Source organism: Colossoma macropomum, unplaced genomic scaffold (genome assembly GCF_904425465.1).
Source record: "Colossoma macropomum unplaced genomic scaffold, Colossoma_macropomum, whole genome shotgun sequence".
Taxonomy (NCBI): Eukaryota; Metazoa; Chordata; class Actinopteri; order Characiformes; family Serrasalmidae; genus Colossoma; species Colossoma macropomum.
This window is the reverse complement of record NW_023494798.1, coordinates 13,992,034-14,007,053: the sequence shown is the minus strand read 5'-3', so window position 1 is coordinate 14,007,053 and position 15,020 is coordinate 13,992,034. Positions and strand designations below refer to the sequence as shown.

Genomic DNA, 15,020 nt, shown 5'->3' with positions numbered 1-15,020 from the left:
GGCGTCCGCTCCTCAGCAGCGGTCAGGCTGGGGGTCGACCTGGGGCCTGGGCCTGGGCTGGGCCGCCTGGGCCAGGACGCAGAGGCCGGGCGAGACGAGGCCCTGGGGACCCGTTGGGGTTGGAGCTGTGGCAGGAGATCGGGGATCCCGGACAGGCCCGGGGGGCATGCGCTGCTCTCTCCGCGTGTGGGTGCTGCTGGGGTCTCTGGCCCTCCTCTTCCTCACTTCACTGCTCTTCTCTTTCTCTCTGAGAGGGGGTCCCGGCCTGCCCTACCTAGATCCCGGGCCTGGCTGGGAAGAGTCCCGCAGGGTGAAGCTGGTGCCCAACTATGCTGGATCACACAAGCCAGTCCCTGCAGAGAGTGGCCAGCAGAAGACGTGCGCCTGCGCTCGCTGTGTGGGCGACCCCGGCGTGTCCGACTGGTTTGATGAGAATTACGATCCTGACATCTCGCCGGTCTGGACACGGGACAACATCCAGCTGCCTTCAGATGTCTACTACTGGTGGGTGGTGAGTAAGCCGGCTATATCCACAAATTTCTTTAAATGTTGTTTGGTTTATTCATTTATTTATTTATCCTTCAGAACACTTTATATTCAGATACCCATGTTCTGGAAGAATGTATGTGAAATGTGTGCAGCATCTTTTTAAGTAAAACTTTAAAAAGAAACTTTTTAAAATAAAAGTAGTATTAATATATATTAAAATATATTTAAAAAAAATACCATTCACTACTCACTCTAAACAGTCCATATATGGTATCTAAGCAGCAAAAAACACTCAAATTTAATGTGGCATGTTTGTGACATCACAACCATGAACACATTTGCATTGCACCACCCATTCATCTAATAGAGGTTTTGCATGCCTGTTCACATTGATGGAATAAAGCGTGCTGTTACTGCAGACTGTCTGTAGCAGATATTGGAAGACAGTTAAACGGTATCCAGTATCTGGCTGTTGGGAAGCAGAAGTATCTTTTTGCATAGCAATTCTGAAGGAACCAGACATCCGAAACGAGTGGCTAGAGTTTCATTTTTCTGATGTCTCTGAGGATTTAACAAAACTTAACTGTTTGTTTTACATATTTCAATCCTTTTGGCTTTTTATGTATGTTGTGACCCATGTGTAAAGGAGCAGAACAGAACAGTGGACATTTACGTACGTTAGTGAGGAAGAAACTGTAACAAAAAAAATCTTGTTTATTTCTCAGAGAAAGGTTGCAAAATGGTCATGTAAATATTAATTATGACTGTTTCGCTACATCAAAATATGCAGAGGTTAAAAGTGGACTAAAAAAAATGCAAAAAAAAATTAGAAACTGGTCTCTTTAACAAACGGAAGAAGTTCTAATAAATGTAAAACTAAAGTTACAGAAGAACTCCACAGAAAGTGAGTAGTTGCTACCCTTGACTAAAAATTCTCTGAATTACTTTTTAGGTGTTTTTCCCCTTAAAGCAGGGAAGTGTGAATTCTGGAATTGTGCTTATGCAGCGCGTCTAGGAGACAGAGAGCCAAAGGGGCGGTTTTATTAAAGAGAACATGAGTAATGTCTGAAAATGAAAACGAGTGCACCAGCCGAACAGCGCAAAAGTCTGTAATGAGGCCCAGAACGAATTGGTGCCCGGAGAGGCGCCCGGCTGATTTGAGCTGGAGGCTGTAATAGATGAGAGGAGAAGGTGGTTTTACTTACAGAGCAAGTGGAGGGGGGGAGAGTGCCTTTTTTTCCCTCCACTGAGTGTTTAGGGAGGATGCAGGGTGACTCAAGGCTTCCCTGAGTCGCAAATCTGTTTGGGCCCTTGGCTAAAGTTCTTCACTCTACCATGTCTTTTGGGTCTGTTAGGATTGCCGTATTTTGCTTTGTGCCTTGTTAATGCACAGAAGTACCAGCCTGCACAGCTCTGTTTTAAGAGGTTTGGACGGATGAAAGTAAATAATGTAAGAAAATATCTGTGAGAGAGAAAAAAAGGGGGAAAAGAAGATTAAGAGGGGCAGGAGAGTTGGTGTTGGTGTCAGAGAGGCCAGAAGTTTTGTGTGATGGAGGTAGGTGGGGGAGGAGTGGAGAATGGCCAGTTGTAGGTAAAGGTCAAGAGGGAATTTATGTGAGTTTAACAACTTTTCTGTTGTGTTTGCTATGTCCGCAAAGTACTGGACGCTCCAGAGCAGTGCTTACATACCCTTGCCTCTCTCTGCTGGCCTTAGCTGGGCTCAGAATAAAATCACTGGCTGGCATCCGTGTCCAGGGAACATTTGCCAAGAATTATTGGGCCGAGTGGAGAGCCGATGGGCTCGGCCAGCCGCTGGCACAGGAGAGAGATGGGCAGATAGATAGACTGAGAGAGAGTGAAAGAGGGGAATAGGAAAAAGCAGAGAGTGAAAGCAGATAGCTGGAATAGTCAATGCTGGAACATTTGCATGGGCGTTTCATTAATTCCACGGCAGCAGGCGGCTTCAGCGCTGGCACTGGCACCCTAATTCCATGTTTGTGTCTGCATGGATAGGTACACAGGCCTGAACATGAACAAGACAAAGTGACCCTCATTCAGCTGGACCACAGTGCCTAGGCCATACTCACTGCTAGCTTCAAGATATCCCATCTACATTAATGTTTACCTCTAAAGCTAGCTGGGTAAAAAGCTAGCATTCTTGAATGTGATCCATCCGTAAAACAGCTTTTCAAATTTCACAATTAAGCGAAAGTTTTTTTCCTTTTTATGGTAGCAAGTTATTTGTTGCTGCATTCAGTCTTGAAATGTTAGTTCACTTTATCCTCTGGGATTGTTGCAACCACAGCTCAGTACTGTTGACATGGTCAGCCCACGAAACAGCCACACCTGCACTGCATGACATGAAACTCAAGCTTGCACATTTCAGAAGGTGGAGTCAGTAGAGACATTGACAACCACCCTCTTCTCTCTCTCTCTCTCTTTCTCTCTCTCTCTCTCTCTCTCTCTCCATTTCTCTCTTTCATTCTCTATCTCTCGCTTTCTCTCTCTGTTTCTCTCTTTCTCTCTCTCTCTCTTTCTCTCTCTCTCTCTGTTTCTCTCTTTCTCTCTCTCCATCTCTCTCTCTCTCTCTCTCTTTCTCTCTCTGTCTCTTTCTCTTTCCAACACTCTTCCCTCTCCCTCTTTTCTGTCCATACCTCTTTTTCCTGTGTTCGGCCTTTCCCTTGCCTTTCCTATTCTCTGTCTCTCTCCCTCCTTTTTTCTCCACACCCTTTCTCTCTTTTTTGTCTCCCATTTATGTCCTTACCTGCTCCTTTTCTCTGTCTTCCCTCTCTCTTTACATCTCTTCCTCTCCCTTCCCCATCTCTATATACCTTCTGTTTCTTTCCCATCTCTATTTCTCTCTGTCTCTCCATACCTTCTCTTTCTCTCTCTCACCATCCTCCTGTTTTTCTCCATACACTCTCTCTCTCTCTCTCTCTCTCTCTGATCCATGTACAGATGCTGCAGCCTCAGTTTAAGCCTCATAGTATCCAGCAGGTGCTGCTGAGGCTGTTCCAGGTTATCCCGGGCCGCTCGCCATACGGTTCGTGGGACCCCGCCCGCTGTCTGCGTTGCGCCGTGGTGGGCAACTCGGGCAACCTCCGAGGAGCCAGCTATGGGCCAGTGATCGACGGCCACAACTATATCATGAGGTGAGAGAGAACGTGAGCAGAGAAAAAGTGGCTTGACAAAGTAGTTTGAATATAATCATGTGGTCTTCAGGATCATCACATTACATTTTCAAAACGATATTCAAATATATCCAAACCAGTCTACCTAGATATGTGCCTCATAAAGACATCTCTACAGTTAGCCTCCCTTTATTCAGGCTGAGCTAAAGTGCTAGTTACCTGAGCCAGATTTAATAGACTGACATTTCAAGAGATTTCAGCCTTCAGAAGAGAGAAGATTGAGGTAGGACACAATGTGCTTATTTGGAGAGGGAAAAAAAGAATACGAGGTGTAACATTTTGCCTTTGGGGAGGTGTGGAGGAGTTTCAGATGTTTCAGAGCGAATAGAGACGGAGGAGAGCGACAGCAGGAGGTGGAGGAGAGAAAGAGAGCAAGATGAATGCATAAATTGAGGTACTATTTTGGTAAAGTCTTTATTGATTCAGCTTTGAGCTCTCAAATGAGTCCTGCATCGCTCCCCGTATCCATCTCTTTCTTCCCTACAGCGCCTGCCTCGTTCTCTCTCTATTGATGTGGAACCGCTGTCTGTTCTTGCTCGGCCACCTTATAAATGACTGGCTGTTTGGGCTATTTGGTGCCTTCGGTTGGGATCAAATTGGTTCGCTGTGGCAGTTTTTTTGTGTCGTCTTAAATTGATCTTGTGATGTTGCTTTTGAAGGCATAACTAAAAGTTGCTGCCATACGGTTCTAGTTAAGGAATTCATTTTTAGTGCATATTGATGTAGAATGAAATTGAAACTATAGAGACTTCTAAGCTGACAATCACCACCTGTTTACATCTCCTATATGAAAATAGTATGAAGTATTTTAAACACCAAAATAACTGAATCATGTAAAATGCATGTTCTAGTGCTAGTTTGGGAAGCTTCGTTAATATTTACGTTTAAGACTTTAAGTTCGAGCTGTTTATTTGAGTTTAAGAAATGTGACATTTGATAATCATATCTGACAACTGACATTTCACATGTGACACCCATGCCAGACAAGAAAGCACTGCTTGACTAAGACTATCAGAGCCTTTTTAATACTGCTCAAAATTAGTATTGGCCACAAAATGTTCATATCAGTCAGTCCTTAATAGATATTTGCATGTTAACAGTAGCTGAGAAGCAAAGAGGACAGTGCTGTAAGTTATCTTTGCTTCTATAAGTATATCTGGGAGGAGTCTGTGTTGCAAGACTAACCACAGCATAAAGCACTCATTGAATAGATTATTGGGGACATAGGGCAGCTCAGTATTTGAGCAGAAACTGCTGATAGATGAGCACTTGCCAAACATATGATAGATTCACACCAGCTGGCATTATTAATCAGTTGTACCTGTCTCTAATGGCCGGTATTGGCCCTATTAATATGTGTGGGGTGTATCAGTTGGTGCGCCACCCTCTGTTCTAAGCTGGAACAACTACAAAGGACTGCCGTTCTCTCCCCCACACCGCAATACCGCCAGGCCTTTCAGATATCTGTGAAATAAATTTTTCATAGAATAGACACAAAAACCCTTGTGTTCTGGCAACCACTGTCAGTGGGTGCGAGGTTTGGAAGCATCCATGGGAATCAAACAGGAGGAACTGAGAACAGGGTAGCTTGTATATTTTTCTCCGAGTCTGCCGTTGAGCTTACTGTTCGTGCCTTGAAGGTGTTTTTACCTGTTTTTTTGGCCCTCATTACTAAGCAAGCCCACACTTAGGCCTTTAATCTGCAATTCTCTTGCATTAAACATTGGAGGAAGATCATAATATTTTCTGTAGAGGCTTAAGAAGGTACTTCGGTTAATGAAAAAAAGCAAGGCCCGCGAGGTTCCTGGAGAGGCTTTGACTCTTAAGAGGATAAAGATGGAGAAACATATAGATTATTGCCAAAGACCAACGTCAGAACCTGTAGCAGAGCACAAAAAAGCTCAGCTAATTCCTGAATCTCTTCACACTCGGGTTGGCACGCTCAAAAGAAATGAAAGCACCCAAATTCAAGTGAGCACATAGCAAACACAGATGCTTTTTTAAATAAACATGTGGTTAGGGACGGATGCAATCAGTTGCAGGGAAATAGAAGCTGTAGGCAAGGTAGGCTTACATTCAAGGAAAAAGAGGAAGAGAGAGCATGTGGAGAATATAGACCTGCAGCCTGGAAATTGAGAGGTGAAAGGCAAGCTGAAGTGATAGACAAAGACAGGGACAGAACATGGATGAATTGAATCTCTCCACAGAGACCGAGCTGTCAGCTCCTGTCTTTGTCTATGTCTGTCACTCAGTCTATCTCGCTGCTTCTTTCTCTCTACTTCATTCTAATACACAACTCTGCCAGTTTATTAGAAACACCAACCTTGTAAACCCATTGAACATTTTGTCAAAAACACCTACACTATATGGCCAAAAGTATGTGGACACCTTCCTAATTATTGAGTTCAGGTATTTCAGCCATACCAATTGCTAACAAGTGTATAAAGTTCATGAAATTTCTGCCTGGCTAGATCTGCCCCGGTCAACTGTAAGTACTATTATTGTAAAATAAAATCAGCTAGAATTAACAACATCGTAGCCATAAAACAATACACTGCACTTTTTTGTTTGTTTGTTTTGTGCTGGTGCTGGTACAAGGTAGATACCAGGCAACCCAGTGTAGCCTTTCTCTCCCTCTCTTTTTTTCCATCTGTCTTCATCTGTTTAGTCACTATATCTCTGTCTGTCCCCCTGTTCATCTGGATATCCTTCATGTAAGTGTCACCTGAAAGTGGTGACTGTTGGTCTGTCTGTTTCACTTGACATAATTTTGGTTGATTTATGGTGGCCGTGCCAGTAATTTCCTGGCTTTCCTTGAATGTCGAAAGTGTCCTCTTTAAGCTTTGCTATATTTATAGTCCTGCTAAAGCACAGAGGCTCAGCCCACAGACTGCAGCACTATTCTGGTCATGATCTAATCACACTTTGTCAAGCCTCCATGGAGAGCGAACATTTTTACTTGGATGGAGTCATGCACACCACCACAGTTGTAAATGAGCCTTCCATGTTGTCCCCATTTGCATCATTTTTGTCATGTGATCTGACTCATGTCAGTATGAGAGCCATAACACAGGCCAGGGTTGTGTTCATTTACTCCAGCCCTACATGAAGGAAACCTAATATGGCAGAGTAATGCCAATAAAAATGCATGAGCTGTACTTTACAAGTGTCTGGGCTGAGTGAGTAACCGCTGTTTTGGCTCTTTTGGTGTGTGTTTTCCAGGATAAACCTGGCTCCCACAGTTGGATATGAAGAGGACGTGGGCAGCCACACCACCCACCACTTCATGTACCCAGAAAGTGCCAAGAACCTAGCTGCCAACGTCAGCTTTGTTTTAGTGCCCTTCAAGACTCTGGACCTGCTCTGGATCACCAGTGCCCTCTCCACTGGCCAGATCCGCTTGTAAGAGACCATACACACACACACACACACACACACACACACACACACACACACGCACACTTTGTTTTTACACAGTGTCAGTATGTAGCATTATAACTGTGTCCCATATAGTGAATGCTTTAGATATTTCATTTAACTAAAAGTTATATTAGACAAAGTGAACCTTATGAACCACAAAATATATTTTTAAGAATTATTATTTGATTTATTTAATGACCAAAGTAATCCAACCTGTTATCCATCAAAGTTATCAACCCATGTGAAAAAGTAACTGCCCCTTTAAAATGAATAACCTGTTGCATGATGTTTAGTAGCACTAACTGCAACCAACATTGCCTATAATTTGACATCAGCCTTTCTCATTGATGTGGAGGAATTTTGAATTTCTTTGCAGAATAGCTTTAATTCCAATATAGTACTTGGTTTTCAAGCATGAACTGCATGTTTGAAGCCCTGCCACAGCTTCTCTATTGGGTTCATGACAGGACTTTGACAAGGCCACTCTAAAACGTTTTCAGCCATTCAGATGTGGATTTGCTTTTTTGTTTTGGATTATTGTCTTGCTGCATAACCTGATTATGTTTCAGCCTCAGCTCATGAAAAGATGAACAGACACTCAGTATTTCAGAATTCTCTGATACGGAACAGAATTCATGGTTCCTTTAATAATAGTAAGTTGTCATAGTCCTGAGGCAGCAAAACATCCCCACATCTTCCCACTACCATCAGTATGTTTGAATGTTGGTATGATGTTCCTATTGGGAAATGCAGAACATGCTTTACAGCAGATTTAAAGAGACCTGAGTCGTCCAAAGAGTTACACTTTGGACTGGTCTGTCCACAGGACATTATTCCAAAAGGCTTAGGGATAGTAGGTACTTTGTTGGAAATGTGAGGTGACCATTGAAGTTTCTTTTGGTTAACAGTATTTTCTGCCTCGCTGCTCTTCTATGAATGCCCAGCTCCTGCCGGAGTTGGGAGTTTTGAAATCTGACCTTAACTGAGGCTAGAGAGGCCTGCCGTTCCTTGGCTGTACTCCTAGACCTTTTAGTGACTTCCACAATGTTTTGCCTCTGTGCCTGTGGGGAAATTTTCGCAGACTGGCCACTACTGGGAAGATTAAACAGTGTTCACAGACTTCTCAATTTGTAGATAATTGTCTCCTCATCTCTTTTTTTTTCGATTTTCTTTTGATGGTGGCCTAATGCGCTTATTAAAAACTTTGTAACAACTGCATCACTTTGATTGTAAAGTTTAATAAGAGTGAGGGGCTAACACTGCCTGTGTTCAATCAGGTGAAACTCATTATCAATTAAATTTGGTTAATTTGTTGCTTGAGTAACTAAGGGGATGGTCACTTTTTCACCATTGAGTGATTTGCATGTTGGGTTGATAGATTGTCTTTTTCTTTTGTCTAATATTTTATTTAAAGTTCTAGAAGCATTTCCTGTGACAAATACAATAATAGAGAAAATCTAGAGCAGAAACTTTTTCACATCACTGTATATATCATAAATGTGCATAATAAGAATTGCGTAACCCTGAACCTAGACCTAATCTTAATCTTAGTAACAAAAATGAAATGGTTTTGTTCCTTCAGTAAACAGTAAACAAGTGGCTATTGTAAAAAACTACTTTACAAACTGGAACATTTTGTTGGTCGTGACATTGTAGATGTGCCTGTCAGAATATGTCTCAAAAATGTACAGGAAACACACACACACACACACACACACACACATTCAGCTACGATCTTCTACATTTCCTCTTCATAGCCAGAAATGGCTCCAGTCAGCACAGAATTGGACTAGATATACATACAAACATTGGACAAGTCTTCAGTCTCACACGAGCTGAACAACTGTGAAACACCCACACGTTCTGTTCACAAGTTCATAGCGGTCTGCAGTCTCACACTTCCATTCGTGCACATGGACCCACACACATACATGCTTAAAAAACATTTTCATACACATACAAGTCAGAACACATCATTTAAAGACGATTTCCACCAATTTTTTCAAATTTTCTGCATGATTGCATGAAAGATGTGAACAAAGTCACTGAGAGTAGTTTGATGTGAAATGGTTCATTGCAGGAAAACCAACTTTTTCTTTACAGTGGTGGCGAAAGGAATGAAGGGTCACAATAACTACAAACATAGCCATTTTATTTACTATCCAAAACCATCAGTGAACCCACATGTGTCTTCTGAGTTTACGTGTAGTGTTGATAATGATAAAATAGTGGTAAATCAATTTTTGGGTGCTATTTTGCCTTACAGTGCTCGCATGTGTCTCTCCACCATAAATAGATTTTTAAAAGTGAGTTTTAGGCCAAAAGCTTTACATAAAACTATCATTAAACAAAGTCTCAGACATCAGGCAGCTTATTCACAATCTTTTGACGTAATAGCTTCCTTTGAGGGAGATTTTAGAGGCATTAAACTCTCCAGACGTCTGATTCCGATCACCACTGCTGTGAACAATTCTCAGTAAGAACATCACATTTCACATCAAACCGCTCTGAATTGTCTTTGTTTACATAGTAAGTACTTAATTATGCAGAAATTTGAAAAAAAAGGTGGCATTTCCTCTTTAACAAAGCTCTCTACTCTGTCATTTCCCATTTTCACTGTTTCGCTCCATCACCCTCTCTCCCTCTGTCTCTCTTTCTTTCTCTCTCCCTCAGTACCTATGCTCCAGTGAAGCAGTTTCTGCGTGTGGACAAGGACAAGGTAATCTACAGCCCTTTGTGGTCGTATTTTGTAATGTCATGTATACTGCCACATTGCCACCAGTCTGTCCATCTTTAATAAGAAACATTATCACTATGCTTGTACCCAAAAAAGATTTCAGATTGCTAGGATAACCTATATACTATACACTATCATACAGAAGTTTGGAATCTCTTGTCATATTAATGATTTCTGTTTACGTATCCAGTAATAACTTGTGCTGCATAGATTTAAATATCATAAACTAGACACCAAAAGGTATTCAGTTTTAGTAAATACACAGTTGTATAATATTTAATATTATTATAATATGATAACAAGAAGTTATTGTCTATATCTGTAATTATCTATTTACAATCATTTACCACTTTTCAAAAGTGAGCTTTGCGGTTTCCTCAGGCCATATTAGAATCACCACAGCACCGTTCATCATAATGGACACATCAAAAACCTCATAATGTTTCCCTTTATTTTATTGAAAATATTCATTTCAAAAACTTGAATGGTAGTGCATACAATGGAAATGGTGTAGCGTAATACAAATAGGATGGGCCAGTGGTAGCATGTGCGGTATGGAAGAGCTGTATGTGGTTAAGCCATTGCACACAATAGCAAACAGCTGGACCAAAGCTTTCAGACATGGTACTCAAAACTTAAAGCCAGTCCACATAATTCTACTGCAGTTCTCTTTATACTTCAGTCAGTTAACCTACTGCTCAGGGATGCTGTGAACAGCAACTCTCAGATGGGAACCTGTTGTGCAGCAGCCAGAAACCCTCATCTTCTGTATCTAAAGCCTGTTTGTGCTGTTCACAATGATCTCATGATGATGTGATGACATGACCTGATAATACTCTGCCATGCTGTTGTTATGAAATTACATCCTGTCTATAACATAATTATCTAGATTAACTGTGGTAATTTGAGTAAATCACACAGATGGTTTTTGTTGCACAAATTGGCTAGACAGTTCCCCTACTGGCAAAAACTAGTCCAACTCAACTTTTTGTGTTCCTCACCAGCTACCAATCCAAAAATACCTGTACCTAGAGTGCCTGTCAGGTTCTAAATTTCTCTTCTGATCTCTTGTAGGTTCAGATCTTTAATCCAGCGTTCTTCAAGTACATCCACGATCGCTGGACAAGGCACCATGGACGTTACCCCTCCACTGGCATGCTCGTCCTGTTCTTTGCCCTACATGTGTGTGATGAGGTAGATAACCACACAGATGCACAAACATTACACACACACACAAGGTGAAAGAGCTTACGTGGATAAAACCAGTTGCAGTTTTGTTTGTCATGTTGTTGGCAATTCCAAAAACATTGGGACAGTATGTGAAATGCTAAAAAAGAAACAGAAAGCATTATATCGCTGTCCAAAGAAGAAAAATGTTCTTTACTTTTAATGTAGGTTAATGTAATGAGATTTTCTTCCATTCTGTTCTATTGCTTCATTTATCACGAACAATTTTACACAATGTAAAGAGCAGCTGCTGTGCTCAAATGAAAATAAAATTGCAAAAAAATGGACATACTTTTTTTTAGACAACGAAAATTAGTAAATTCTGTTTGACCTGTAACACATTGAAAACAGTACAAAAACACAATATTTGAGGTTTAAACTTATGAAGTTTATTGTTTTTATGCTTATTCCAAATTTGATGCTTGCAACACATTCCAAAGAAGGACAGGAGCCTGTTTACCACTGTTTTACATCACCTTTCCTTTTAATGCCACCATCGTTTGGGACTGAAAACCTCAGTTGATCCAGTTTTGAAAGCATTTTTTTGCCATTCATAAGTTATTCAACTCTGCACAACCCTATGGGGCTTTCATTGATGTATATTGCACTTCATCATAAGCCACACATTTTCAATGGTAGACATGTCTGCACTGTAGGCAGGCCAGTCTAGCACCTGTACTGTGTTGCATTCTAGATGTTCAAGTTACCTATGCCATGGGCAATAATATAATACACCGCATACCATGACAGGCTCTTGCTTTTGAACTTCACACTGGTCAAAAAATCTGGATGGCCTTTTTCTTCTTTAGTCCAGAGAGCACACTGTAAAAGATTTACATAAACAATCTGAAAGGTTGACTTGTCAGACCTTAAAACATGTTTCCACTGTGCATCAATCCATTTCAGATGAGCTTGAGCCCAGAGAAGTCAGTGGCGTTTCTGGACATAGTTGACATATGGCCTGCGCTGTACATAGTAGTCTTAACTTGCATTTGTGGATACAGTAATTGACAGTGTTTATTATCAACGCTTTGTCAAAGTGTTCCTGAGCCTGTTTGGTGATATCCGTCATAGATTCATGCCAGTTTTTAATGCAGTGCCATGTAAGGGATCAAAAGTTGCGGGCTTTCAGTTGTAGTTTTCGGCCTTGCCCTTTACACAAAGAGATTTCTCCAGATTCGATGACTGTGTTGATGGTGATCATGATATGCTATGTAGAGAGTAAAATACCTAAAATCCTTGCAGTCAGTCATTGAGGAACGTTGTACTTAAACTGTTGTATTTGCTGATGCATTTTTTGGAAACATGGCGAGCTGCAACCCATCCTTGCGCATAAAGGACTAGGCCTTTCCTGAATACTGCTTTTATACTCATTTCACATACTGTTCTGACGTTTTTTTGGAAACTTGTTTTCATTTTATAATTTAACATCTTAATATAGCCAGGCAAGCCATTAAGAACATATTCTTGTTTTGAGTAGTGGTCTGGCAAGCAGCAAAATCTACTTGAGGGAGAGACAAACAAAAGAGAAAGAAAGTTTATATTTCATCCTGTTGGGTCATTGACTGTTTGAGCATTGTACGTTTAGATAGCTATTTTAAGTGAAGTGCTTTAAAAGTATAAGTTTAAAGTATGAGTCATTTTAAAGCTTAGTAGTTTTAAAGAAAACAGTCAGTTTGGTGTCAGCCGATATTCAAGGTTTCAAAAATATTTAAAGTATTGGTGTCAGAAAAGAAAAAGTGGTATCATGCCATGTCTAAATTATATGCACGACACTCCATGGATGCTCGCTGTGTATAATCCAGTGTTGTTACTGCAAAGCATGAAAACTGTGGATGTGTAAGATAATCTCTCTCTTGGCTTAGGTGAATGTATTTGGCTTTGGAGCAGACAGCCGGGGGAACTGGCACCACTACTGGGAACAGAACCGATACTCCGGAGAGTTCCGTAAAACAGGTGTCCATGACGCAGACTATGAGGCCCAGATCATAGACCGGCTGGCAAAGGCTGGCAAAATCACTGTCTTTCCTGGAAAGTGAAGTCCTAGAGTAGGTGACAGTGGGTGGACAAACTAAGCAACAATGCAAGCCCTGCTCCAGCTGACTTTCTTTTATGCTTGTGTACTGTTCACTAGTGCTTTCAGAATGGAAACGGTCCTGAAGAATGAATCAGGACCTCCTCACCAACGCCCAGTCCTGATCAGGAATCCGCCCCCCCTCCCTTTTTCACCGGTGGTTTTGATCGGAGGCGATTGTAACTGTTCCTTCCAGGCCTACCTCAATCAGGAAGAGGAACTGAACGAATGATGGACACTGAAGATACGTGCTCCTCCCTCAAACCAGCAGGTGGGTTAATCAGCGTTTGGAGCTGATTAAGCCAGCTCCAGCTCATGTTCAATGGAAGGACTGCATAAGGCTAATACAGAAAAGTATGTAACCGAACATAACGGTTGTCAATCATCCCATTCACGCCTGCCTCCCATGTGCTCAGCCAGTGGACTGGGAGATGGGTGCGATTAGCCAATAGTGACCGTTGTGATCCTAGTGCTATAATCCTCTGTGGTTCATAAATGCTGGGATGAGAAAGAACAGCCAGACTGTGCTGCACTGCAGCAGGTGGAGACCTCCTGTCGCCAGTGGGCGCAATAGAGCGAGTGGAAGTTTACATGCTCTTACGAAGCGACAAAACGTTTTTAGTCTGTTGTATTAATTCTTTTATCAGTACGTTTTATCCTGTTAAAGGGTCAGTGTGACCCTGCATCACTGTGCTGTCACAGCCATTTGAACAGATGTTTGTCATTACTCAGTACAACTCACTGTTTCATTATTTTAATTAATAGTTACCATACAGTATTAGTCATCTTACTGGAGCATTTAAAGAGAAGAAGTGAAGTCCACACTTACCGTCATTGGTTGAACTGAAACCACTTATTTAGTCCAGTATGCTCAGTCTGCGTTTAGACGTATATTTATAAATTGATACTTGTTCTAAATTTGTTCAGTGTCTGCAGAGGTAGAGCTGATATATCAAATATTAAATGAGCCAAAACGTCTAATGACAAAGATAATGAAATTATCTGCTGCCACCTAGTGTCCACAGAGGGACGCTACCTCATTTATGAGCAGGAACAAAAATGTATTTTTTTGTGACGAATCCAGCACTTGACACTGGGGAAATTAAAACTTCCCTCTGAGAAGCCCACACTGCTACATGATGTGGAGACTGTCATCACTGATATATGGTCTCTGCCACATTTCTTGTGACATTACTGTGACAAATAGCTCGGGCTCAGCCTTTGTGCTGCATGTAAGATCATGTTGGCATCAGTACCATTAGGTATTTATGACTGATTCATAGACAATTGTTGCTGCTTATTGAATCAAGGTGTTTTTTCTTTTGACAGTGAGGTTCGTTTAGCTGAATCTGTCATAGTTATTGCTTCTTTTTACACTCTGAGACAATGTTTTCAGTCTACACTTAAAGGGATATTTCGGCCTAAAACTAGAGTTTAATGTTATCTGTCGTGTTCTGCAGTATTCTGTTGCACAACATTGTATCCCTCAGCCTCACTGGACTGACAGAGGTTTTCGTTTAGCTATGTTTTCTTACTATACCTAGCATACATTACAATACACAGCAGACAATCCTTACTGGTGTCAACCAGTATTGATGGCTAGCCTTGCCACTGATCTGTAGGTTAATAAATACAACCAAGCTAGAATTACTGTAACTTTTACCTTGGTCACTGAACAAAATTATAAAGACAGCGATTTTGAGTTTATTCAGCACAAGATGGATGCCAGAGATAGCTATCTGGCACTCTTCTGAATTCCCCAGAAAAAATAACCATTGTTAAAAATTCACCCAGTGCAGTCATCAGAAGGGTTTTCCTAGTCTTAAAACCAGAAAATCTTGCTCTAACGACTACTGCAGCACTGTACAGGGTCAATGTAAGT

General features: G+C 41.4%; 1 protein-coding gene across 1 annotated transcript; it reads left to right on the top strand.

Moving 5' to 3' along the window:
- Positions 1–20: 20 nt before the first annotated feature.
- On the top strand, positions 21–14,077 carry st3gal2 (ST3 beta-galactoside alpha-2,3-sialyltransferase 2). The gene is made up of 6 exons (XM_036584715.1): positions 21–511; positions 3,448–3,641; positions 6,903–7,082; positions 9,774–9,819; positions 10,912–11,031; positions 12,930–14,077. Exons 1-6 carry the CDS (start codon positions 167–169, stop codon positions 13,101–13,103), a joined length of 1,059 nt encoding a protein of 352 aa, XP_036440608.1. The 5' UTR covers positions 21–166; the 3' UTR covers positions 13,104–14,077.
- The last annotated feature ends 943 nt before the right edge of the window (positions 14,078–15,020 follow it).

Coding starts and splice junctions, on each gene's coding strand:
- st3gal2 (XM_036584715.1), top strand. CDS start 167: ATGCGCTGCTCTCTCCGCGTGTGGGTGCTGCTGGGGTCTCTGGCCCTC. Junction 7,083..9,773: donor TCCACTGGCCAGATCCGCTT/GTAAGAGACCAT, acceptor TCTCTCCCTCAG/TACCTATGCTCCAGTGAAGC. Junction 9,820..10,911: donor TGCGTGTGGACAAGGACAAG/GTAATCTACAGC, acceptor GATCTCTTGTAG/GTTCAGATCTTTAATCCAGC.